Source organism: Callorhinus ursinus, unplaced genomic scaffold, assembly GCF_003265705.2.
Source record: "Callorhinus ursinus isolate GAN/ISIS: 27379988/994484 unplaced genomic scaffold, GSC_fseal_2.0 scaffold17, whole genome shotgun sequence".
Taxonomy (NCBI): domain Eukaryota; kingdom Metazoa; phylum Chordata; class Mammalia; order Carnivora; family Otariidae; genus Callorhinus; species Callorhinus ursinus.
The window spans coordinates 14,656,735-14,683,400 of record NW_027397079.1 but is presented as its reverse complement, the minus strand read 5'-3'; the positions used below and the strand labels follow the sequence as shown (position 1 = coordinate 14,683,400).

The 26,666-nt window shown below is 40.7% G+C and overlaps 1 protein-coding gene and 1 pseudogene across 2 annotated transcripts in view; both read right to left on the bottom strand.

The window, feature by feature from the left end:
- Positions 1-26,666, bottom strand: part of WWC2 (WW and C2 domain containing 2) — a 198,998-nt gene that overhangs the window by 54,355 nt on the left and 117,977 nt on the right. For both annotated transcript variants that reach the window (XM_025886237.2, XM_073902287.1), the window contains 5 exons: positions 13,457-13,536; positions 8,281-8,410; positions 5,038-5,184; positions 3,930-4,003; positions 25-267 (listed from right to left, as the gene is read on the bottom strand). In XM_025886237.2, coding sequence (XP_025742022.2) covers positions 25-267; positions 3,930-4,003; positions 5,038-5,184; positions 8,281-8,410; positions 13,457-13,536 — 674 coding nt within the window. The remainder of the gene's footprint in view (positions 1-24; positions 268-3,929; positions 4,004-5,037; positions 5,185-8,280; positions 8,411-13,456; positions 13,537-26,666) is intronic.
- On the bottom strand, positions 26,272-26,608 carry LOC112834763 (mitochondrial import inner membrane translocase subunit TIM14 pseudogene; annotated as a pseudogene).

Sequence of the window (26,666 nt, the reverse complement as noted above, 5' to 3'; positions counted from 1 at the left end):
TTGTCCCCAGGGAGGAAAACGAACCTCTCGGCCAGGGCTCGGCTCGGCGGACCCCTCGCGGACAGCAGCTCGTCCTCCAGCCGCCGCCTCTCGCCTTCCAGGCGCTCCAGTTCGTCTCGAGTGCGTTTCTGCGGGGTGACGAACTGAAGCTCTTTCAGAAGCTCTTCCTTCTCGTGGATCAGCATCAGCTTCTCCTTCTCGATATCCAGAGCCCCAGGCCACGTCTCGCTGTCCAGTTTCGACAGTTCAATTTTTAAGTTGGCCATACTAAAAATAAAGTGGTAAGAGAGGGATGCACACACTGAGAACTCTCAAGAAAGGGAGAACATGAACCAGGCTAAGTTGGGGGCCTGGGTGCTTGCTGTCCTGACCTTACTCAGGGGTGACCCTCCCCTCCCCGGAGGCAGGGGAAGAGCAACAGCCCCGCCCTCCAGACCCTGGGCCCGACTTGACACCCGGCTCTCGTCCGCTGCCTCTTCCTCACCTTTCCAACACCAGCAAGCACACCGCCTATCTGAAAAAAGGGTGAAGGTCCAAGTACACTGAAGCTTAAAAAGCAGAGAGCTCTGGGAGCCGCGGGCGGCCGCCCCGATGTGTGACTGCCTGGGGAGGGTGACAGGAGGGATACCTAGAGAGCTTCCGTTTTATTTATTTTCAGTTTTAATTTTCTTAATAAAGATTTTATTTATTTATTTATTGAGAGAGAGAGAGAGAGTGTGCACAAGCAGGGGGAGCAGGAGAGGGAGAAGCAGACTCCCTGCTGAGCAGGGAGCCCGATGCGGGGCTCGATCCCAGGACTCTGGGATCATGACCTGAGCCAAAGGCAGACGCTTAACCAACTGAGCCGCCCAGGCGCCCCCGGAGGGCTTCCATTTAAAAAAAAAAAATGAAGGTAAATGCTGTCTGACAGGACATTACTATAGATTTTGTTCCTCTGGGTAAAGATGCTGTCCCCCAGGAAAATGGTAGTCCCCAGTGTCTCATGGGCAGCAACTGGGATGTGAGCCAGTCAGGGAAGGGTGGGGGAAAAGAGAGAGCAGTGGCTCAGCCAAGCAGTATTAGAACAAAGTCAATCCAGCACGTTCCGCGTGGCCAAGGAAAAGGGAGCAGCCCTGCCCTCCCGGGCCTCCTCCGCCAGAATCCTCCTGCAGCTATAGCTGTGTGCTGTGCAGTCAGTGTGTACACGGCTTCTTGAGCGCTCGCTGAGCCAGCCCTGTAGATGTGACTGCATGGACCCGGGTGCCCTCTGTGCACAGGAGCCATCCAGGAGCGCCTTCCCCAGCACGGATGGGCAGCCAGCACAGTGACTGCAGGTACTGGAGCGCAGGGGGCAGGGAGGGGAAGATGGGAGGAGGAGCAGGAAAGCCCTGCAGAGAGGAACGTCACCCGCTGCATCATTCTGCCTGACCTCAGAGTCCACCATGTTGCGAGCTTCCCGCTGAATGGTCAAGTTAACTTCTGACAGAATGAGAACGTTCTGACCCCCGCCCCCCAAATCAAACGACTTGCTCTGGGGCACTGTGGGCACTATTGGGATGGTTCGCAAGGCAAATGGCACATGGCTGTTTTGACCATCAGCACCACATCAAGGCAAATTATGAACACAACTGGTGTTGGCACAGGGGATCGGTACACCTATAAAAGAAAAAAAAAAGCTGGACGATCCCTGTGGATACTGGTATAGCCCATACCAGAATATGAAAAATACAAAGAGGGCATTTTATTTTCCTTTTTAATGGAAGAAGTTGTAGGAGGGAAGAAAAAAGGTAAACAAAATAATGTTATTGGAACAAAGATGGAAGTATAACCACATTCTTGGGCCACAGTTTCTTGTTTGAGTTAAAAAAAAAAAAAATTGCCCTCCTTCACCGGCACCGTGCATACAATGTGCTTCTGATTTCTACCCAGTGTCTGCACTCATGATAGATGTAACATCAGCTATTCCTCAGCCAAAACCACAAAACCATACACAACTGTCTCAGTGTGCGAGAAAATTAATCATCAAAATGCTAACTACGCATGATATTATTAGCTTCATTAAGCACATAAAGCAAAGGCTGGAGGAGAAAACAGGTTTCAGGGAAATACAACCCCCCTCTTAGAACTGAAGAAGAGAACATTTTCAACAGATGCGCAAACCCTCGAGATTTACCTTCTCATCAGCATTGCTAGTAACTTTAAAATAAAACCCCAAATGAGAACAGGACAGCGAAGCAACCAAATGGGAAAGAACCAATATCTTAAGTTTTGATGCGACTGAATTAACAACTGAACTGGGAGCAACAACATAATGAAGGAAAGAAAGGCACCTATTACTTGTGGGATCAGGCGTCAGGTGGGTCTTGGATTTTATTTGGAAAGGGTACACCAAATCTGGGGGAGAAGATATGATGAAGGTTTCCAGGTACACTTTCTAGAAAGATGGAATAAGCTGTGAGCAGCCAGAGTAAAGCGAAAGCTCAAGCTGATCCAAGGGAAGCCAAGCTGAGCCCCCAAAGAACCCAGGGGCACGAGGCCTGGTTCTCCAAAATTAATTCTGAGTTATGGCCATTCTCCTTCAGAAAGCCAGACATAGATCCTGGGCTTTGTTTACAGTAGAACCCAGGAGCTGTGGCCGCTATTGGGTTGGTATGCTCACAGCCAGAGGGCCACAAAACCACAAAGCAGTCCTCAATCCTTATGGTGGGTAAGGCATTTGCCTGGGCTCCGAGAAGCAGCCAATAAAGTATATAAAGTGTTTTATAACCTCAAGAAATGTATACTCTACCCAGGAAAACTTATAGGTATTGAAATTAGCTGAGTGGAATGCTGTCCAGAGAAACTGACCTGCTCAAGCACACACGGTTAGTAATTTGTAGAACAAAGTTTATGGGTTGTTTTTTGTTTTCCAGTCATCAAAGAACTAAGTAATATTAGTAACAGAGGCTACAAAGAGGCAAATATGGTATTTAGGCAAATCAAATAATTGTTATGTTAAAGCCAGATAACCTCCAAGAACTTTGGCTAATTACTTTTAAATAATCCTCATCACCAGTAACAATGGATATACTTTATTTTCTATCTGATGGTCTTATGATAGCAAACTATGACATTCTAGCAGGTTCTCAGCTGAGTTTTCCATGTTCTCGAGGAGGAACATGATAAATTTCTCTGTCGCCTCCAGGGTGGTACTGCGGTTTTTTTCCCCCAATGTCTTCCTAAATAATAAATCAAAAGCATTTTTAAACTCTAAAAAGGAAAATAATGAAATCAAATAGATCAGTATGACCCTCTCCCTCAAAATGAGCAAGGTGTCCATATTATGAAAACTAGTTGAGCCTGTCTACTGGATGAGGAGGGAGAAGTCTCCTGAGCCTTCCCCAACAGAGTCACAAGGTGAGGAAAATAAAGCACAGGGTTCTAAGGGTCTAGAGGATAAACGAGGGAAATAAGAATCTTTCCTCCTTTGCCCTAAAGTCAGTTACCAGAAGAGATATCTCGGCATCTTCAAGGACCTTGGCGGGAAGTCCTCCCCGCAAAGCAAAGGAATTACACTTATTTACCTCAGAGGTCCTCGGCCTCTAAGTCCTGTACCCGAGCCACTGCATCATGATTCTTCTTTAGAGACCGATCTTCCCGCTTCTACTTGTGAGTAAGTACTGGACAAGCTCAAAGCTTCTTTCTTCCAGAAGGGAAGGGGGCAATTTCATGCCCACACTTCTCATTAATTCTCCCTGTCCTTCAGCTGTGGGCAGGGGGGAGAAGCCGAGCTGGGGCGGGGGGGGGGGGTCTGCAATCTTTACATCTAAAAACCTTCAAGAGTAACCTTGGTAAGAAGATGTTGGGGAGCACCCAGCAGATGTCACTATAGGAGTAAAGATTAATTCTGGGAAAGAAAATACCATTTGAGCCCACTGACCACTGAACATGGAATAGCTCCCCGCTATTACCTTCTTTTGGCTTCTTCATACTGTAGGCTCAGCCTGACCTTTTCAGCTAAATTTGATCTACTTCTCACTCCGATCTGGTAAAAAACAAAAGGGAAAGAAGTCAACTGACTCTGCTAATGAATGAAGGTAAACTGCTTTTGTTTCTAAGAAGCACAAGTAATTGGAAAACTAAAGAAGAAGGTCTTGAAATTGGGAACACCAGTTTAAAAAGGCACTTACTTTCTAGTCTCAGTAGGGGCAAAACATTTCTTTTTAATTCAAGCTTGTCTGTTTTTCAAAGACTTTAACATCATTTTCTCCACACATTAAATTCAAGATAAAAAGAATTATGTCAATGTTTCTGGTATCTTAGAGTTTACGAAGGGCGTACAGGTCAATAAAATTTATGAACTGAAACTGATTTCCTTGTCTCCATGAACCCCAATTTCCATCACTTAGCTTCTAAATGCAAAGGACATAGACTAAGTAACTTCATAAACCAATTTTTGAAACAGGTGAGTCCTACTGTCGCTCTCTACCTGTTTTACTTTCATAGCACAGAATTCAAAGAAGCAATAGGGAGTACGAAAGTACCTGGGACTGGACTAGAAGAGTATCTGCTAAACGGCGTCCCAAAGAAGAGAATGCAAAACAATTAACAGTAGTCAAACCACACTAAATATTGTCAAACGCTGGGCATAAGCCACAAATTAAATGTTTTAATATAAACAACCTTTGAGCTCCAAAAAAAAAATTTTAAGGCATATTTTTTTGTTTCTCATTAGCCTCAATGTTTAATTGAAAAGGTCTGAATTTCGAAGACCTTAAATGTAATAGGAAAAACTTAAATTCTCATGCATCTCTAACCTTTCAATAACGTCTCCAAATAAATACGGTCTGAGAAAGTTTGAACAAAGCCGTCCATATGGACAGATCCTGATATGTGTGGCACCCAGACAGAAGAGATAAGGCTCTGATTTTTTAAAACCAATCTAGAAGTAGGAAATATTGAATCCACACAGCTGCAGGGCAAACCACCTCGCTCGCTCCTGTCCCACTTGCCATCCGTACTGTAGATGAGGCTCGTCGAGGACAGCACTGGGGCCAACCCTGCCACGTGGATACTTACATCTCCAGAAATGCTTGTCTGTGACCCAGCGTCAAGGGTCTGTCTGGACAGAGATAAACGGGAGTTCACAGGACTGGATCTCAAGTCTGGCTCGGATGTGCCAATGCTCTGATCCAAATGGAACCGCTCCTGCAGCTTAGCAAGACTCTGTTGAGGAAACACGAAGTCCTACATAGAGCTTAACACGTTAAGACGAAAAACTTCCCCAGCAGGTAAACTCAAACTGAAAGACACGATCGTCATAGAAAAACGACTTTAACAGGTACTTACCATTTTAAATTACTGAAAAAATAAGATTAGAATGATTTTGTACATACACAACGTGTGACTTTGGAAGTATATGAAATCATAATAAACGGGTTATCTTACCTTCCCCAAGACAGCATGGGAATTATTCACGCTGTGTATAATGGCATCTTTATATGGAATACCTGCATTTCTTGTTTTTAAAATGTCATTGAAAAGAGCTCTATTTTAAAAAGACTCATTTCAACTACTCACTTCATGCGGCAGAAATTATGGAAACATGGAATGCCTACAATGCAATCTCATTGTAGATCTAGCAAGCAAACTTCCTACTTAGCCGACTTCTATAATTATGCCACTCTACATCGGGACGGAACCAAAGGGATTATCTGCTCCCACTAACGTCAGAGATGAGAAGACTGAGGGCCAGGAGTTGCGGTCCTGGAGGCTGATCCCAAGCCTGTCCTTACGCCGACTGCGTGGCACTGCCAGAGGGATAATGTCTGGTCTTGTAAAGTGAATGGGCCTGCTGTCGGCGCCCACCCTTAAGACACTGAGCTTACTTTATTTTATTCATTTTTAAAGATTTTATTTATTTATTTGACAGAGAGTGAGAGAGCACAAGCAGAGGGAGAAGCAGGCTCCCCGCTGAGCAGACAGCCCGACATGGAGGCTCAATCCCAGGACCCTGGATCATAACCGGAGCTGAAGGCAGACGCTTAACCGACTGAGCCACCCAGGTGTCCCGAACTGAGCTTACTTTAAAGAGAGGATGTGAGCAAGTGAAAGTATTAAAAAGGAGAAAGATCTTAGCTACACTGCTACCAACCCTCCCCCCTCATAAAACACTAATAAAAACGGTAAGAAACTCGTTATTACTAACTTTAAGAAAAGCCAGGATTTAATCCTGACATTTATGATTCTTAGGATAAAAAATGAGAAATGTCCCCCCAAATTAGAAATCTCAGAGATCTGATTTGTGCCTTTTACCTAACCTTCTTTATTTTCTTTCAAAGGAATATTTATGCAAAATACATGTACAAGAGGAATAAAACTCATGCGGTCACATCAAATAATAGACTACAGAAAAGAACAAAGAAACCTTTTGGTGACTTTGGGCAAGTCTTTTCTATTTTTTCATCAGTACAGAGAAAAGACTAGTATTTTTGAAATCTGTCTGTGCCGACCATGCACCTCATCAGGCTAGTAGTAGGTGACGACTAGCATGTTTTTTGACGAAAAAGAAGAGACTAGAAACTTAATTCAGACCACGTTACTAGTACTAAGAGTATTAAGAAATAAGTATTAAGAAATACGGTGTGTATGTGTCCAAACATGAAGACATTTGTGTATGACTGGGTTGTCATTAGAATGTATCTCTTACTGTGGGTCATGGTCAAAGAGGTCTGAAAGTCACAGAAACTGCCCACCTAATGTCCTTCTCAGCTCTACTGTTGATTGCCCTATCTACTAATCAACTGTTTTCTATGCTTTAGTAATTGAAAAGGAATCTAATCTTTTAATTTAATCCGGTCTGTGCATAAATCCAAATTTCTTCTTTACGGGAACAATCAAAGATAACCTAAAATTGCTGAATTATAAAGTTCCAATGTAAATTTGCTCAAGTTCTGCTAACTTTTTCCAAAGGATCTATGGTGTGCATTTGAGGAATTACTGATTTAATCATCAGGATCATGGTGGAACAAAATAAAAATACATCCAAATAAAGTTTTCTGTGTTCCACGTATATATTTTTAAAATGCCATATTCTGGAGCAAGACTACCTAGGTCTGAACCAAAGTCCTACCACTTCTGAGCTGTGTGACTTTGAGGAAGTTACTTAATTTTTGTGTATGGCAATTTCCTGTCTGTAAGTGAGAATAGTATGTGCCCATCTCTTGGGTTGTTGTCAGAATTAAATGAACTACTTTCATGCAAGGCAGGGAGAAGATTGCCCAGCACACAGTCAATGCCTGTAAGGATTTCCTGTTAATACTATAATCTTCTCTATTTGATCGCTTCTTGCAAGTTATTTCAAAATTCCCTAAATGCAAAATTGTAAGTGTTTAAGAATATGTACCTATATTCAATTGACATTTTGAAAACTGACATGAAGTAGTTGAATATAGTATTTAAAGGTGGGGTTTCTACTAAGAATGCAAACATAGCCACTGGTTCTAACATCTTCCTCAAGACACAGACTAAATCCTTACTCAGGGTTCCAAATATCTGAAATACAAAGAATTCTCAGGTCTTGTGATAATTATGGGATGGAGGGAAAGGAGGAGGAGGAAGAGATACACTCTTCAGAAAAAAAAAGAAAACTCAATCCGACTAAACCTACTGAATATAGATATTTAAAAAGCAGGATACTGATCACTGAATGGTTGTTTGTTTTACACACAAGGCTGGATCCCTGGGAGCTAAGCAACCGGTCAGGTGTAACAAGGGGATCTTCTGCCATTAGCAACTTTCTTAGGATGACTAGATGGGTGTCCCGCAGCTGGGTCAACACTCCCCAACTCTAGATAGCACCTCAGAGTCACGTGGGGTGGGGAAAAGCTCTTCTAAGCTCCTCATATACCCTCCCCGCACTCCTCAAGGCATAGCCTCTGCTCACTGATGACACGTGACGTGCCCTTTCTGCATCCTGGGCTGAGGATCGCGGTTTAGACAACCCTGTTTATCTGGGTTCCACACGAAGTTTTAGTGAGTTGTAGGTGCACCAAAATGCTCATCTCAGATGGGCTCCAGGATCCACCACCTCCTGTCTCAAAGGCCATCCAAGGCCTGCCTTCAAATAAGCATAGCAGAACCTCGGAACCCACCTGTTTACCTCCAACGCAGCCCATGGCCTCAGTGCCTAGAACAAAGTCTGAATGAGGCAGTGGGAGAAAGGGCCATCCAGACACTGACGGAGAACTTCTGCCTCAAGGCGAGTTTCTGGGGCCCCAGCCCAACATTTTGTCTGACTTAACAAAATGTTTTGCAACATACCTGCATCAGATCTTGCTTTTCTTTTTCTCCTGAGCTAATAGCCTTTCTGATCGATTTCAGTTCAGTTAGAATGGCTTTGGCTTCACTAAGTTCATAGCCACTCTGGCCTCCAGACATTTTTTTATCTATTCTGTTAAAAGAAAAAAAAAAAAAAAGGAAAAGAGAAAAAAAGTCAAAGACTGTTGACAGAGTACAAGTTAAGCCAACAGTATAGGAACTGGTTTTCGGACTGTTGGGAGTTGGGTGATGATTCTGTTACTTGCCTTCTGATACGTACCAGTATCATCCTTTCAAGGGGATCGTTCCCCCTGCTTTCTCTTCCAACCACTTCTAGCTCACACTCTCCCATCGCCCACCTCATGCCCCGTACACTCCTCATCATTTTCAGGCTCAGTCATTTTGTCTTCAGTTGGTTTGGGCGACCCCACCATGGGCCGAATTCAAACTTCCTCATGCTAAGCCTGACCTCCACCCTGAGAAAGGTTAAGGCCCCAGGGAAAGGATTTAGCAGGACAGAAGTGCCAATAAACTGGACAACTACAGGAAGTTCGGGATTCCTCACCGTTGCCTAATTTTACATATGCCGTAATGTCTGTGCCAAACCAAGCACGGTGCCTACGGGCTGACAGGCCTTTCTGCAATGCGAGTGATTAGTATTTACACTAGTGAGGATCCTACAATATCTGGGTCGTGTGTGGTTAGTTTCTTGTTTCTTTTCAAATATATGAAAGGTACTTGTTCTGTTTTTATGACAGGATTCGACATAAAACTGCTTGCCTTGCTGACAAGATCAAATCCAGGAATACGGCAGCAGGGTAGATGTACTCGTCTGTCAACTAACGTTGAATAAGAAGCTCTTCAAGGAGCTCATTTACCGCACCCCCCAGATCTGCTCACCAAATGTCCTTACAGTTCGCTTGGTCACCCTACGTCAGAGGATTTCAAGTAACCCAACTCTTTGCGCATGAAGGGCCCAACCAAGTTACTGCGCTCTTTTTTTTTTAAAAAAAATGGTTTAACAGTGTCCTCACTCTCACTCTCCTGATCCTCTCCAGCCACCGATGCGGCCCAGGATTCATTCTGAATACAACTTGGGGTTCCCTTGAAGGACATACAACTATGCCTCTGCCCCATCGGCCAGCGACTCTCATTCTTCGACAAAGTCTTATTAGTCTTATCCACAGAGAAATGGCACCTTTGAAACCACAGAGAACTGGCCCTGAGCTCATTTGGTTTAAAACCTTTAATGATTTATACTTATTTCAATGTGAGGGGTATAATCTGAAAACAAAACCAAAAGAGAACGCACCAACAATGCCATCCTATTCACTCTTCCAAACAAAGTTTACTCAAGCAAGTACAGTTGGCAGACAACATATTTCCCCAAGTACTCTTTTAGTAAATATTTTATTGTTGCTGAACAAAGTCTTAACCTAAGAAAATAAAAGGAATTTCATCATAAGGTTATTCGATAATAAAAGTACAACTAACGAAGTCACTGAATTAAGCAGGTGCGAGTGCACGCACACAGTGTTTAGGGCGGGAAGGGACCCTAGAGATCACACTTCCTCTAAGTGAAAAAGCAAAACGGGAAGGTTTACGCAACTTTAGCCCCTAACTTGTATAAACACTTTGTTAGTAGGGGGACAATCCTCAAAATGACAGATTCAGGCTCAGGGCACTTACGACTATTACCCTTAACAAATAGATAAAAAGCTCAGGCGGTACTTTGAATATTGGTTAATTCCATTTATTTGGGAAGGGATTTATCACTGAAATTGTTGGCTCCCTTAGGTATTATATCTACCAACCTAGTTGAGACCAAAGGCATATTTTAATTTAAAAAAAAAAATCTGTGAGATTTCATGAGACAGCTATTAACACAGGACTCTCAAACTGTGTCAAAATGAATTTCTAAAGCCCAAGTGATTTCTTCCTATTTGTGTAAAACCTTCAGAATCTAACAGTTAAATTTTTAAGTCAGACATCAACTTTAACATTAGAAAACAAAAAAAGTAGGTAAGCTGTTTTCAGAAATCGACTTTAACACTTAAAAATAAATGAAGGGGAGTAAGTCGGAGGGGGAGACGAACCATGAGAGACGATGGACTCTGAAAAACAAACTGAGGGTTCTAGAGGGGAGGGGGGTGGGGGGATGGGTTAGCCTGGTGATGGGTATTAAGGAGGGCACGTTCTGCGTGGAGCCCTGGGTGTTATGCACAATGAATCGTGGAACACTACATCAAGAACTAATGATGTAATGCATGGTGATTAACATAACAATAAAAAATTAAAAAAAAATAAAGGCAGGCCTACGTCAAGACTGCTCATTTACATTTCAGAGAACTTTAAAACTAGATAAAAATGTCCTGGCTGCCTACTGCTCTGCTGGGGGCTCAACATGACAAGGGCAAGCCAGGTCAACTCAGGGCCCACCCCCACTCCACCCCCGCCGGGGAGCCCTTCTGATCTTTCTCTCCAACTCCCTTCTGCCTTCTCTGAGCACCTCTGTTTTCCTCTACCTGTTGCTTTTCCCTTTATCTCCACGTTTCTCCTTTTCTCCTCAACTCTTCATCTCCCACCTTTTCTCTCTTTTTTTGACCCCAACTGACCATAAGATAAAGTCAAACAAAATCAAAAAAATATTAGCGTTAATTGCTGATTTTTAAAACAAAGTACTGTGTTTTTTGTTCTTAATTTGAGGAATACAATTTTATATTCTTCCCTAAAAAAAACTTTTTTTTAAAGTTTGTTTGGTTTTCTTTTGGGGGGGGTGGGGATTCTGAGTACCATATTATTAATTTCTCCTATATCTTGGTCTCTTCCGAAAGAGAAGAGATTCCCATTTGCAAGCCTTCCCTGGAGAATATGTGCCCCCGGAGCCAGATTTTCATAGGCTAGGTGTACATTTTTGGCTGGCCGAGTGTTTCACTTCTCATTTTCCACTTTTGAGTGAATGCCGAAGGTGGCAAAGTAGGAATATCTTCCTGGTGGTATCTGTCTACACATAAGCTATGCTATGGCCTAGGCCCAAGTCAACTCTGGGACCACAGACTGAAATGAATAATGCAGAGAATAAAACTATATTCATTCATCCGGCATAAACTCGTGTACTCAGTAAAACGAAAGCCTGAGTTCAAATTACATTATAGCTCCAGATTTGGCAAAAATAGTCCATTCTGTTGGGAATAAATGAAAAGTTACAAAAGCCTGCCGTGGGATTCTATTTAAATCTCTTCCTGAAATGTATTTTCCGTCAAAACCCCAAGGAAAAGTCCCTTTATAGTATCAGGAATGTGGTTTTTTGCAAAGTACGGTCTCTGGGTTCAATCATTATTCAATGTTCTAGTAGTATGGTGGTTAACATTTGAATGAAAACAGCTTTATTTTGTCTAGAGTTAGGATCAGCAAGAGAGGTCTCTGATGTTAGATATCATATCTTTCTGCTCTTGGTTCAAGGGATTAGAATCATTGCAAGAGAATGCCTGAATTTCTACAACAAATGTCTATTGTTTTCTTGTGGAATGTTATTGACAGATTCTTAAACATGCCTTGGATTCCTATAAAAATTGCTTGCAAGCAAACTGCTTTAAAACAATACAGCATTGTTGTATCAATAAAACAAAAACAGCAAGTTTGGCTAACCTTTAATCCCGGGTGGTGACATGAGTTACAATTTCATGTGCCTTAAAAATGTTTAATGTATAGCTAACCATTTTGTAGGGCTCTTCAGAGCTTGTTTTCTCTTCACTCCCACCACAAAGCCCTCCTTTATGCTGATACGCATTTACCAAGTATCACATTTATGTCATTCTCGGTCTGCTCAGTTCTTCGGGGGGGCTCTGCAGCCGGCTGAGGTTCTTAGAACACAGCCATACTTGAGAACTACCTAGGGACTGCGCAAAATATACCTAGATGGAGACCAGAAACAGGTATTTTTTTAAAAAGCCCCTCAGATGACCGTGATATGCAGCCAGGTTTGAGAACCACTAGGAGGGGAGCATCTGAAAGAATGCAAGGGTGACGCTTACTTGAGGTGAGTGGCCAAAAGCCTGAGCCCTAAGACCCATATCTGAAATCAGCCGTATGACTGACGGTCAGGAGTCATGACTGGTATCCTGAGCCGTAACTCATCATGCGAACACACAGAACAACCAGCTTATGTTTTGTCTGGCCAACAAACACACAGCATCTTTAAAAGGGGTAGTGCCTTGCTGCCTTGGATTGCTACAGAGGGAGACCAGGGTCGGGGGGGGCGCGGAGGGGGGCGAAGAACGTGCAGGCCATCAGGGACTCTCTATAAACACCGCACCACGGTTGGCACAGAGCCCCGCACACAGAGGAGGGAAGTAAAAAAAAAAAAAAAAAAAAGCAGTTGAATGCCTTTTGAGGGATAATGCCTTCAATCCTCTCTGTGGTCATGTGGCTGTGAAAACCATCAGCCTCTTGCCTCACACCAGAGACCGGGTGGTAGGGATCGTTAGGGCTGGAAAGCCCGGTGTGCCTGTCAGGGTTTAGCCGGGCAGGACCTTGTCAGCTGGGAGAACGGTGGCTTCCGGGGACTGGGAACGGAGCAGGAGATTCCAGAATCCGCTACCCTCTGCCGTCTACATCTCCCTTGGCCTGGTCCAGTCTAGAGTCAGGCCAGTAGCCCATCAGACTTGACTACAGAATGGAAAGGACAGAAGAAAGGCAGGAAATGAGGAACCCACTCAAGCTTCTCTGCTGACCACCCGACTCGCTCCCTGAGCTCAGCCCCAGTTAGGTGGGGCCTGGGGCTGACAAAGGGGCAGAGAGACATCTCCAACCCAGGGCTCCGGGCAGGAGAGGCTCACATCGTCCAGACGTGAAAGCCGCACGTGGAGGCGCTCCTGCGACTATTCCCTTAGCACGAACCTCAATCTTAGAGCAGGCTGGCAGGTGCCCAGACAAAGTGAAGGTTCTCAATGGTTTCTCTGACTCGCCAATGGTTCATAAAGCTTTAGCCCTTTTCAAAGGAGATAGATTTTCCCAAGTTTTTTGTTTGTTGGTTGATTGTTTGGTTTTTGGTGCAGAGCTCTGAGCCATTTTTACTTTATGTTTCTTTGAGAAATCTCTTAGGCAATCTGTACTTCTATTTTCTTTGTATGAGTTAGGGGGCTTTGAATTAGTCCCAATTTCAGTATTTTATACTCACTGTTGCAATGTTTCAAAGCCTTGTTCTTTATACAGCAATTCTTGCTTCATCTGTGAGAGCTCTCTCTTCAGCTTTTTAACCTTTTGTGAGCAATGTAAATAAGAATGTTTGTAAATAATTAGCAACACTATTTTAAGAGATCGTCCATCAGTAAACTATTAAACACACAGACATAACCATTAGTTTAACATTTACTCTGCTGGCTTCCCCCTGACATAAATTCTGTGGAAGGCAGGTTAATTATGTTTAAATTATCAGTGACATTCATTATCCCCTATATTTACCCTCATCATCATATTTAGCAACATTCCTGCGAGCTGCTGTCCTGACTATCTCCATTTTGTGACAAACAGCCAGGAAGGGGGGAGTCAGACCTTGAAATCCCGGTTTCTGTTTCTGTTCTGCGCGTGCTCCTCCTCCCTACTTTGCTACGCTCCGGGACGGCCAGCCACCTCTCTGTTTCTCGAATGTATCGGGCAATACCCGCTCTGCTTCTGCAACATGCTGTTCCCCCTGGCTGGAAGGCTTTCCCTCAGATCTTCCAGAGTGGACTCCTGTCACTCAGGTCTCCGCTTACACGTCACCTTTTGGGATAGGAGTTCCCCAACCATCCCAACCCATGCCATTAGTTTTACTTAGTGCATGGTACTTCTCAAGAGCTGAAACATTCTGTGTATTTGTTTACTGTCTGCCCCCCCATGGGAAAGTAAGCTGCCATCACACCAGCTGCACCCCAAACTTCTAGAAGACTACCGGGCACTATGAGGAATAAAAATGACAAGGGCAAGCACTGTGTGATCAATAAACATCCGGTGTCTATCTGATTAAAAAAATGTTTTTTTTTCCTGTTGCCAAATACAGTCTTGGTGATGACAATGCTAAAATGTGATAGGTCAAAAAACCAGCAGAAGTCTGGTTTAGTCACAAACTAAAGGTCTTCACGTGGGTGTCAGAAATTTACTTCCATATTACAGCCTTAAGTTTGACGCACATTCTGTTAGACAGTATTTCAAGGTGCTTTTGAGCGTTTATTTCCTATTTAGTCTATCCATTCCACAAATATTTATTGACTTTCCACTATGTGTCTGTCAGGTCCTGAGTCTCAAGTGTGAATAAAGTTAGACAAGATCTTTGCCCTCACGGGTCCTCCGGAACAATGGGGGAGCCAGATGTTGAGCAAATAATCATCCAATGAAATAAATCTTACCAGTTACCATGGGGAATGTAAAGGAAAGGTTCGGGATACTTCAGGATGAAAAAGGGGAACAGGACCTGATTTAGTGTGCGAAGCTGGGTAAAGCCTGTCTATGGAAATGATGTTTAAGCAGAGCTGGTCAGTGGGGCTTCATCTGGTAACGGGGGTCCTCAAAAGGCAGAGCTTGTGCACAAACCCTAAACCACGAGAGGAGGAAACTCGTCAAATCTCTGGGATTTAGGGAGCCTGGTTGGTTAAGCATCTGCCTTCGGCTCAGGTCATGATCCCAGAGTCCTGGGATCGAGTCCCGCATCGGGCTCCCTGCTCGGCGGGGAGCCTGCTTCTCCCTCTGCCTCTGCCACCCACTCGTGCACACCCTCTCTCTCTCTTTAATAAATAAAGTCTTTAAAAAAAATCTCTGGGATTTAGAGTACGCTACCATTTGCTGGATTACAGAGGTGGCGTGCATCATGAGATCCAACTGGAAGAGAAGGCCTTAACAGTTTTGAAGCCACATGGAAGATTTCTAAATCTTAAGAACAAGGAGAACTGGGGAGGAATTTTAAAGCATGATCTGCTTTATGATTTTTAAAAGACACCGTCATGACTCTGGTGATTGGACCAGAGGGGCCAAAAGGGGCCATTCCACCTGCACCGTGGGTTGGCCTGGGGGCAGTATATACAGAATGGAGCCCAGAGGAAGAATATATTTGGGAGGCAGAATCAACAGGACTTGGTGATGGGCTCAAGGCGCAGGGTGAGGGAGAAGATGTGTCAAAGATTACTGCCAGGATTTTGGCTTGCCAGGTGGGGGCACGAAGGTGCCTCCCTGGAGGGTGGGGCCAGATTTGGGAATAAGATCAAGGGTGTTCTTTGAGACGTTTAATTTTCTGATACTCAGGAAACTTCAAAGGCCATTGGAATCTGGAGGCTTGATGTTCAAAAGTGTCTGGGCCAGAGATATAAAATTGAGAGTCACTGACATCAAGACAGTACTTTAAATGCATGAGAATAAATGAGATCACCTAGAAAGAGTGTGTACTGAAAACAGAAGAGAGTCTAGGAACACGCCTTAGGCACCTTCATCATTCAGAAATCTAGAGGAAGGGGCAAAACACGCTGCAAAGTAGCAGCAAGAGAAGTCGGAGGGAAAACAGGGCATCTTGGAAAATGAGAAAAAAAAATCAAGAGGGAGAGTAGGCACTACGCAGAATAAAGTGACAAGGACAGGGACGCCTGGGTGGCTCAGTCGGTTGAGCGACTGCCTTCGGCTCAGGTCATGATCCCAGGGTCCTGGGATCGAGTCCCGCATCGGGCTCCTTGCTCAGCGGAGAGCCTGCTTCTCCCTCTGCCCTTCCCCCTGCTTGTGCTCTCTCCCTCTCTCTCTCTCAAATAAAAAAAAATCATTTAAAAAAAAGTGACAAGGACAAGAGCTGTGTGATATTCATGTTTGCACACCTAAGGCACAACACTTTGGGTACTATGGATATTCAATCATTTATCTGTTGATAAATATCTGTTGAGTTTATCTGAACATTTAAGTTTGTGCCCCAAGGCACTTATATTTGATGAGGGAAAAGTAAACCCAAATAACGATGGTGCAAGGCCCACTTTCTAAGTACAAAGACAAGTACAAGCGATGCTACTGGAATCCAAAGGCGGACAGGAGCACGTCCGCCTGGCCTCACGGAGAAGCCATCTGAGCTGGATTGTGGAAGTACTTTAATATTCACGAAGAGAGTGAGATTGTTTGCAGTGGATCATAAAGACATCTCAGTTGTAGCATTCGATTATTATCAGGTCAAAAGAGCCATCAGTAATCAATAGTTCATTCCACCCGTACTTCTACTTCTGACAGTACCTCTAAAGAGCTGTTTACCAAAGACTGTAACATATTTATTTCAGAACAACAACCACAGTTAATCCAAAAATCAACAGCAACTCAAACAGCTGGCCTGAAGCCTGTCTTTACCTCTGAAAACACAGTGGATAGAAACAATGGCGATACTGAACTCACTCAGAACCACCAAATTAAAACAACGAGCATATCCCACTGACATAAAACAGCATTCTACATAAAAATCATTTGGACACACCAATTTAATTTTTTTTCAAAACTTATCATTTAAAATCTAAAATTAACTTTGGAACTTCCAGATTCTTGTCTGTTTAAGTGATGGGAGTGAGATTTTATTGTCCATTGAGTGACAAAGATGGAAGAAGCTACCCTGTGCTTGCTTTTATTCCACATTATTTATTTTACCTAACGCTCGCTGTAAGCTACTGTTTCCATCTTGGGGAGTCTTCGTAGTGGATTACCTGAATGATCTTTAGCTCCAAGTATCAATGTTGCATTTTACGTTGTTAACTATGAAAACGTCTGATTTCTATCATAATGACAAGTGAAAACAGGTATTATTTCCAATCAAACATCATTTCCAATTGTATTCGGTTTCAAGGATATGGTCTGAACTAGTTCAACAACCTTTCTTCTCAGAGAACCACGTGACATCATTAACTATTAGAGGATCACTGTTTCTCCTTTTCCATTCCCCATCCCACCCTCATCAAATGTAGGACACAGAAAATAAAAATCAATGTCCTTAGATCATAGCTAAAGGATTATGCTAATGCTGACTTGCAAATTTAGCACAATATAGACTCTACCAGGAAGCAATAATGACAGCTAAAATGTATTCCCGGCATTGTGCTAAATATAAATGCCTATTTTCAATCCTCACAGCTATTCTACAGATAGTTTTACTTCTTATTATATAGGTGAGGAATCTCAAACCAAAAAAGAATAAGTAATGTGCTGAAGCTTACACTGCTACCAAGCAGTGGGGAATAATCCAGAGCCCAGGAGAAGGTTTTTAAAACTATAATCATAAATGTTTTAGTTATTAGTGGCATGATAGTACAAACATGTAAGATCAAAGACAAACTAGGATTTTGGAAAATGACCCAAATAAAATCTATGGCCCTTATTTTACCTTAGAAACTTCATTATTCTTACAGCCCACCCAAACTGAAAACATGAAGAGTCCCACAAGCTCTGGAGACCACGCTTTCTGTCTCTTACATACTCAACTTTCTGCCATAGCCAAACATCTAATTTTATAGACTTACTTCTAAGCAATCAAATCTCACAACCCAGAGTATCAAACTGGAAGGAAGAGATCCATGGCTTTTGCACGTTTCGCGCTTTCTATACTGAGTACACCAAAGCAAGTGACATTTTAAATTGATTTTAAAGTTATTTCTGAAAACCAGGAAGATGCTGTGATTAAATGTGATGAGTATGACTGGAAATCACAGAGCTTCTCCCGATTTCTGACAATCCTGGCGTAATAAGTTTTATTTTAAAAGAAGGAGAAAGAAGATGACAGTAAGAGAAAAGTAAATTCCAGAAATCTGTGGACCTTGGAAGGATCACAAGACAGGCAGGTTTCAGAAGTTTGCCCTAAAAAGTGAACCCTGCAACATTAAAGCTATAATGAACAAAATGGCATTTTACTAATGACTACCTTCCCCTTTCACCACTTTCTCTACCATCTTGCCGAGAGCTCCTTCGGCAAGCCAACAAAGGGCAACTGTCAGCTTGCTCCTTCTAGGGATCTTTCTCTTCACCACCACTTCCAATTCCCTGAAAATCCTTCACCACCCTGCCTCACCTCAAAAGTCACCTTCAAAGAAAATGAGAAATCAGCTCCAGATAGAGAAGGGATCAATAATAAAACATTTTTTGACTTTACTGAAGAATAGAGGAAAACAGAACCCCGCATGCTGTTGGAACCATTTGTGATGACTAATAAATGGATTCTGTCATCAGAAACAAGATGACTGAATACAATGTATATATATTTTTAAAAAACTCAAACTTTAACAAACAGTAAGAAGAAAATAAAGCAAAAGCCACTGGAAAAAATTGTAAGAAATATTTATGAAATATACTACACCTGGAGATATACATAATAAATAAAAATACAAAAGGTCCAATGTTAGATCCCCACAAGTAATTAAAATAAGCCAATAAGTTGCCATATGACCCAACAATTCCACCTACCCAAGAAAAATGAAAACATATGTCCACATAAACACTTGTGCAGGAATGTTCATATTATTCATAGTGGCCCAAAAGTGGAAACAATCCAAATAAACACCAACTAATGAGTGAAGAGATGAAATGTGGTATGTCTGTACAATGGAATATCGTTCGGCAATAAAAAGGAATTAAGTCCTGACACCTGCTACCACATGGATGAGCCTTGAAAACATTGTGCTAAGTGTAAGAAGCCAATCACAAAGACCACATATTACAGGATTCCATTTATATGAACCGTCCAGAACAGGTAAATCTAGAGACAGAAAGGAAATCAGTTGTTGCTTGGGGCTTGTGTGGGGACTAGGTAGGAACTACTAGTAAGTACAGGGTTCCTTTTGGGGGAGACAAAAATGTTCTACAATTAAGATTGTGACCGTGGGTACCCAACTGTGAGCATACTGAAACCCAGTGACTGTACATTTTACATATAGGTAAACTGTATGGTATGTGAATTATTTCTCAATAAAGCTGCTGGATAATAAATAAATAAACTAGCAAATGGTAATAGAAGAGGTAGAGCATCACATATGCACATGCACACACACACACACAATAAATCACCTCTTAACAAAGATAAAACTGAAACCGCTGGTATCATTATATATCAATTAAATTAGCAGAAAATAAATACAAATCATTAGAACTTCGTCAAGTGGCTGCCTCTTTCAGATTAACGTCCCCGGTTTTTATAGTGGTCTACAAGGCTCACGTGCTCCGTCTTCACTCCATTGCCTAGATCAATACTCTCACCTCTTCTCCCTCTAGTAGATCCCACAACTTCTCTTGATACCAAGACCTTCACATGAACTCTTTCCCACCTAATTTCTTCACCACCTCTCTCAGTTGTTCCTTTTCAAGAATTTCCCTGAACAACGCAAGGGTTAGGGGAACCGAGCCCCTGTGCAGTAGAAAATCTGCATTTAACTTTTGACTCCCCCACAAAATAGTCTACTGTTGACTGGAAGCCTCACAAATAACATGAACAGTCAATTAGCCATATGTTGTATATAAGTATTATATAACTATTTTTACAGTAAAGTAAGCTAGAGAAAAGGTTACTTGGGAATCATAAGGAAGAGAAAATATATTTACAGTACTGTACTATATTTATAAAAAAAAAAATCAATGTATAAGTGGACCTGGGTAGTTCAAGCCAGTAGACTTTCAAGGCTAGCTTCTTTCACTTGTCATATTGTTTTTGAAATTCATCCATTTTGTGAGTATCAGAAGCTTGTTTTCAGGGATAAACCATAAACTGCATTTTATGGATAAACCACAACTTGTTTATCCATTCATTCACTGATAGGCATTTAGGTGATTTCCAGGCTTGGGCTAGTAAGAATAAAGATCCTGTGAGTATCTACACTCAAATCTTTGTGTGGGTATATATATGCTTTCATTTCTTTGGATACATACCTACAAGTGGGACTGCTGGGTAAAAGTTTAAGTGTATATTTAATTTTATAAGAAACCGCTAAGCTGTTTTCCAAAGTGGCTGTACTACTTTGCATTCTGTAGTAATGTGTGAGAGTTCCAATTCCCAATGACCTCCCTCTGAGCATTGTTTTAGCTACATCCCATAAATTTTTATGTATTTCCATTTTCATTTAGTTCAAAATATTAAAAAAATATACTTTGTCTTTCTTCTTTGACCAATGAATTATTAAGAAATATGCTAGTAATTTCCAAGTACTTAAAGTTTTTCCAGATAGGTCTGTTTTTGAGGTCTTGTTTAATTCCACTATAATCATGCTCCATTTAATTTCAGTCCCCTTGAATGTCTGAGGCTTCTGTTCATTGCTCTGAGTAAGTTCTCCTTGGGGGATGTGCCTACATTTGAAAATAATATCGTTCTGCTGTTTTTAGATAGTGTGTTCTATAAATGTTAATTAGATCAGGTTGGTTTGATGGTATTGTTCAAAACTTCAACAACTGTGCTGATTTTCTGTCTATATATTCCATTAATTACTGAGAAAGGAGTACTGATATATCCAACTATAACTGTGACTTTGTCATTCTCCTTTCAGCCTCATTGGTCTTTACTTCAGGTATCAGGAAGCTCTGTTTCTATGTGTGTACATCTTTAGGGTTATGTACATACATCTTTATGTCCTTTGTGGAACTGACTTATTTATTAGTATAAAACCCCTGGTAAAAATATCCTTGTTCTAAAGTTTACTTTGATAATAATATGACAACTGCAACTTTCTTTGCATTTGTATTTTCATGGTAGATATTTTTCATTCCTTTAATTTATAAGCAGTCTGGGTCTTCACATTTAAAATAGCTCTGTTGCAGCCATCATAAAGTTGAGTCTTATTTCAACCCTTCTGATAATTTCTGCCTTTTAACTGGAGCATGTACACCATTTACATTTAGTGTAATTATTGGTATAGCTGGGTTTAAATTTATTATCTTTATATTTGTTTTTTAATTGTCACATATATTCTTTTATCCTTTCTACCTTTATTCCTGCCTCCTTTTGGATTAGCTATATATTTTTTTATGATTCCATTTTATCTCCATTATTTAGCAATACCTCTAATATCTCTATATTTTCTCAGTGGTTTCTCGGGGCAAAGATCAGTAAATGACAGCTTGTGGGTCAAACACACCCTGCGGCCCAATTTTTTATGGCTCATGAGTTAAGAATGGTTTTCATGTTTTTAATAATGTTCCCAAAAACTGAAAAGAAAAATCTATGGCAGAGACTGTTTTCCACAGTGGTTGTACCATTTTCTATCCCTACCAGCACTGCATAAGAGTACCAATTTCTCCACCAATACTTGTTATTTTGCCCTTTAAAAACAAAAATAAAAACAAAAACTTCCTGATGGGTGTCAGGTGATATCTCACTGTGGCTTTGATTTGCATTTCCCTAATGACTAGTGATGTTTGTCATCTCTTCATATGCTTATGGCAAATTTGCACATCTTCTTTGGAGAAATGTCTGTTAAAGTGCCTTGCCCATTTTTGAAGTGAGTTGTTTTTGCCTTCAGTTTTGAAAGATATTTTCATTAGGTATAGCCATCTATGTTGACATTTTTTTGTTCAGTACTCTTAAGATATCACTCCACTGCCTTGTCAGTTGCATAGCTTCTGATGAGAAATCTGTTGTAATTATCTTTGTTCCACTGTACGTAACTGTTTAATTTCTATGGCTGCTTTTAAGATTTTTTTTTATCACTGATTTTCAGCAATTTAATTACGATATACCTTGGTGTGATTTCTGTTTTTATTCTGCTTTGGAGTACCTTCCTGTACCTATAGACTTTTAATTTCTTCAAGCATTTTTTGTGATTTCCTCCTCCTTGCTCTTCTGTGGGGACTCTAACATATACATCAGATCATTTAATACTGTGCTAGAGGACACTGATGTGCTGTTAAATTTTTCTCAGGCTTTTTTCATCTGTGTAATTCATTTTGGATAGTTTCTATTCCTATGTCTTAAATTCACTGATCTTTTTACTCAGCATATAGGCTGTTCTCAACCAGTGTATTTTTCGTTTCTGATATTATATATATAATCCATAAAACTTCCATTTTGATCTTTTTTATATCTTTATTTTCTCTTATCATGTTTTCTTCTGCATTACTGAGCATGTGTGTAATACCTTTTAATATGTTTGCCTGCTAATTAAGTAATAGCCATGACTTTTTGTTACAAGTTGTATTTTCTTGCTTCTTTGAATGCTTGGCAATTTTTAATAGCTTTATTGATGCATAACTGGCACATTAAAGTGAGTATGCTTAAACTGTATACTTTGGTAAGTACTGACGTATGCATATACCCACAAAACCACCAACATAATCAAGATAAAAAATATATTCATCATTCCCCTGAAAGCTTCCTCGTGCCCCTTGGGGATCCCTTCCTTCTGCTTCTGCTCCCTACTCTCATTCCCAAACACGCATGGAAATTTTTGACTAGATGTTGGCCATTGTGAATTTTACATCGTTGGTGCTGAATCTTGATGCATTCTTTTAAAGAGTGATGGACCTTCTTCTATCACAGCTAAACTGGTTTAAATAAATGTGACCCAGGGGTTCCTGGGTGGCTCAGTTGGTTAAACGACTGCCTTCAGCTCAGGTCATGATCTCAGGGTCCTGGGATTGAGTCCCGCATCAGGCTCCCTGCTCAGCGGGAAGCCTGCTTCTCCCTCTCCCACTCCCCCTGCTTGTGTTCCCTCTCTCACTGTCTCTCTCTCTGTCAAATAAATAAATAAAATCTTTAAAATAAATAAATAAATAAATAAATAAATAAATAAATAAATAAATGTGATCCATTCAAGGTTTGCTTGTAATTTTGCTAACGGCAGTTCCAGAAGCGCCTTTTAGCCTTAGACTAACAGGGCCCCACTACTGAGGTCTCTCTACTACCCCATAACTTATGAGGTCTCTCCATTCTGACTCGTAGATGGAAACTATTCCTAGTCCTACTGCTTTCTTTCCCCATCCTTGTCATATTTTAGACCATGTTTACTCAGCCAAAGATTTGAGAAGATTGCATTAGAAATCTCCAGAGCTTTCTCTTGCCCCTTCGCTCTCTGTAGCACCCTCCTCCCCAGGATCCCCCAAAATTCCAGACACTTCCACTTCACTGAACTTTATTCTTCTGAGTCTTCAGCTCAGACACACAAGTAGACTATGTTTGAGTCCTTCTCCTGCACTGGAGATGGTGTGATCTCGGGGCTCACCTCTTCTGTTTCCCTTTGGTAAGAGATTACAGTGCTCAACTGCCTGTTATCCAATGTCTGAAGGAAGCTGTTTTATAGATTTTGTCCAGTTCTTTAATTGTCTGCTGTTGGAAGACAATTCCTATAGCAGCTAATCCTTCCTGGACTGCAACAAGCCATTTCAAGCTTTTAAAAGATATTTGTGTGATTCCAACAGCCTGTATTTTAGGCAAAATATCTCCCTGTTGGACTTATTTCATCAATCTTCCTTTTCCTCTATAAAGGCACAAGATCTAAATCTGGGATCCAATTGGCTAATCTCAAATCATACAGTTCTATTTTTCTATATCTCGAAGGAGCTCTCTCAGATTCTGGTTCTTTGACAAAGTAGAAGCTGATAATCCTATGTCTACCACCCTTACCTCTAGAAATTAATGTGCACATAAAAATGCTGAAGATTAAAAAATGCATATAATATAGCTATTTTTTTTTCACTACTTCATTGTTATGGCCTCATGAGACTGATTATTTCAAAATTTAATGTGAACATATTAGGTGAATGTATTTGTTGTGTATGTATCAAGGAAAAGTATGAGAATATAAGTATTGGTTTGAATGTATTCATTTATCACATATAACTCCAAAAGCTTAACTCCTATGGCCTTTCAAAAATGAGAGAATGAGTTTTGCAGGCTTTACAGAATCATTTAAAATTTATCATTTATGAATTATTATTTTCCTCTCTGCTTTAGACTGTATATTTTCCCATAAAAGAAGTTAATTGCATTTAATTTTATAAATTGCCACCAGCATTGTGGATATAAGAATGTTTATGAATGAAGTTGGAGAAGACTGAAAATCATGGCCAGAGAAACTGATACGGTAGTTCATCTAGGCGAGGAGAAACTAAACATCTCCTTCCCAACAATAGTGTCAATGAAGGATTTCTTTTCAAGTACATATTATTTAGCTTGCAGGATGGTCCCCTTCAAAGCTAGAAAAGGAGACCAAAATCATTAAAGAGAAAGAAAGAAAATATTATGAAACCAAAAGTGTGATTGTTACAGAGTCATTTTACTCAAGGTCTGAATACGGTTTTGGAAAAAAAGCACTTCTGTACTGTAAATTTTAATTATTTCAAGCTACTAGTACATCATGGTGGAGACAACCCCAGTTCTTGCACTACATAGAGTACTCCTCTCTCCTTTTCTCTTTCACTCTTGCTCTCTCTCTCTCTTTTTTTTAAAGCCAGTAGGAGTCAAGTCACACCATTCTTCATTTCACTCAAGATTCAGGAAGACTGGTGTACTACAATACAAATTCATTTCTGAACATCCTAAAGGAATAATAGCCTTATCTAATATACAGTTTGGTGCTGGGGGTTAGTACTGCTCTATCTCCTTCAGCATGCTAAAATCGGGTAAGTCACAGATGGAAAAACTTAGGATATAAGCTAAGTTTTAAGTGTGGTGTGAGTATAAAAACAACTCTCATGTCGAGACAAGCCTTATTGGCAGCAATTTACATTCTCAGAAGGCATATTTCTTTTCATTTGAAGCACATTGCTAGGATTTTTGTGTTAGTTACATCATTGGTTAAAGTGTCATAATTTGATGTGCACATGAGTTAACTCTATTCACAGTGACAAACTAAACCTTAATTGAACTGCCATTCTTTTAAATCTATGCACAAGATTGCAAATAGTAAGATTATAGTTGACTTTCCCAAGTCCATCACCATTGCCAAAAATAATTCAAAGTGAATTCATATTAACAATGTGCGAGTAAATATATTTGAGAACAAAGAGAGTACGTTGTTATTAATAGCAATGCTCACCAATCAGCCATGTGTTTGGAGTAGAGTACAAATAATTTAACCAAAAGGGCCTTATTATTTCTTTTTCTTTTTTTTACAAAATTAAAAGTTGGATCACAGCATATACTATAGTGCTCAATAAATTTCTCAAATGCATTTGTATTTCTAAGGATTTTCTTTTACACTTCCAACACTTAACATCACCTTAATAAACAATAGCAATAATTTAAAATTCACCAACTATTTTCTCCACCAAATCTCACCTATATGTAATTTGGAGTATAAATTTTAAAAAAATTTTTTATGCTTAAATTTTATTATTATTATTTTGAATTCCACTGTAGTTAACATATGGTGTTATATTACTTTCAGGTGTACATATAGTGATTCAACAGTTCCATATATTACTCAGTGTTCATCAAGATAAGTAGATTCTTAATCCCCCTTCACCTATTTCACCCCTCCCCCCACTGACCTCCCCTCTAGTAACCATCAGTTTGTTCTCTGTAGTTAATTTTGTTTTATTATTTGTCTATTTTTTCTCTGTCTTTTCTTAAACTCTACCTATGAGTGAAATACTATGGTATTTGTCTTTGTCTGAATGGCTCATTCTGCTTAACATAATATTCTCTAGATCCTTCCATGTTGGTCAGATGGCAAGATTTTGTTCGTTTTAATGGCTAAATAATATTCCATTGTGTACACATGGATACATGTGGATACATGGATATATATGTGCACACACATATATACACACATACATCTTCTTTATCCATTCATCTACTGATGGACACTTGGGCTGCTTCCATATATTAGCTACTGTAAATAGTGCTGCAGTAAAATAGGGGTACATATATCTCTTCAAATTATTATTCTCATATTCGTTGGATATATACCCAGTAGTGTAATTCCTGGACTGTAGGGTAGATCTTTATATATTTATTTGTAGCTTTGAGGCATCTTATTATAAAAAGCTGGCACACATATACATAAACAACAACCTCAAATTCATCACATATTTTCTTCATTTTTTAGCTTGACCTTCTGGTAAGTCTTTAGTTTCACTGATTTTGGCTGCTATGTAAGGAGATCCTCCCTTGTCTGGGTGATTTAAAAGCATAATTCATTGATGAGCATTTCCTTATTTTTCCTTTACTCGCAGTAGGTCTTACGCCTAGTACTAATACTGCCCCTCATTTTGCCATTTTGGATCCAACCACCCCTCTGTCATAGCCACCACTGAAAGCAGATTTGGGTAGACTTTGAAAAACTTGTTTTACTTGAGGCTCCCTATGTTTCATGGCTTGCAGTTAAACATAACAGCCTGCAAATCCTGCAGCGGCGAAGGTCAGTCCAAGTGCTACCACTGGACTGCCCTTGGCTCTGGCTCAGCATTCCGGCCTCTGCCGAGAGTGCAGT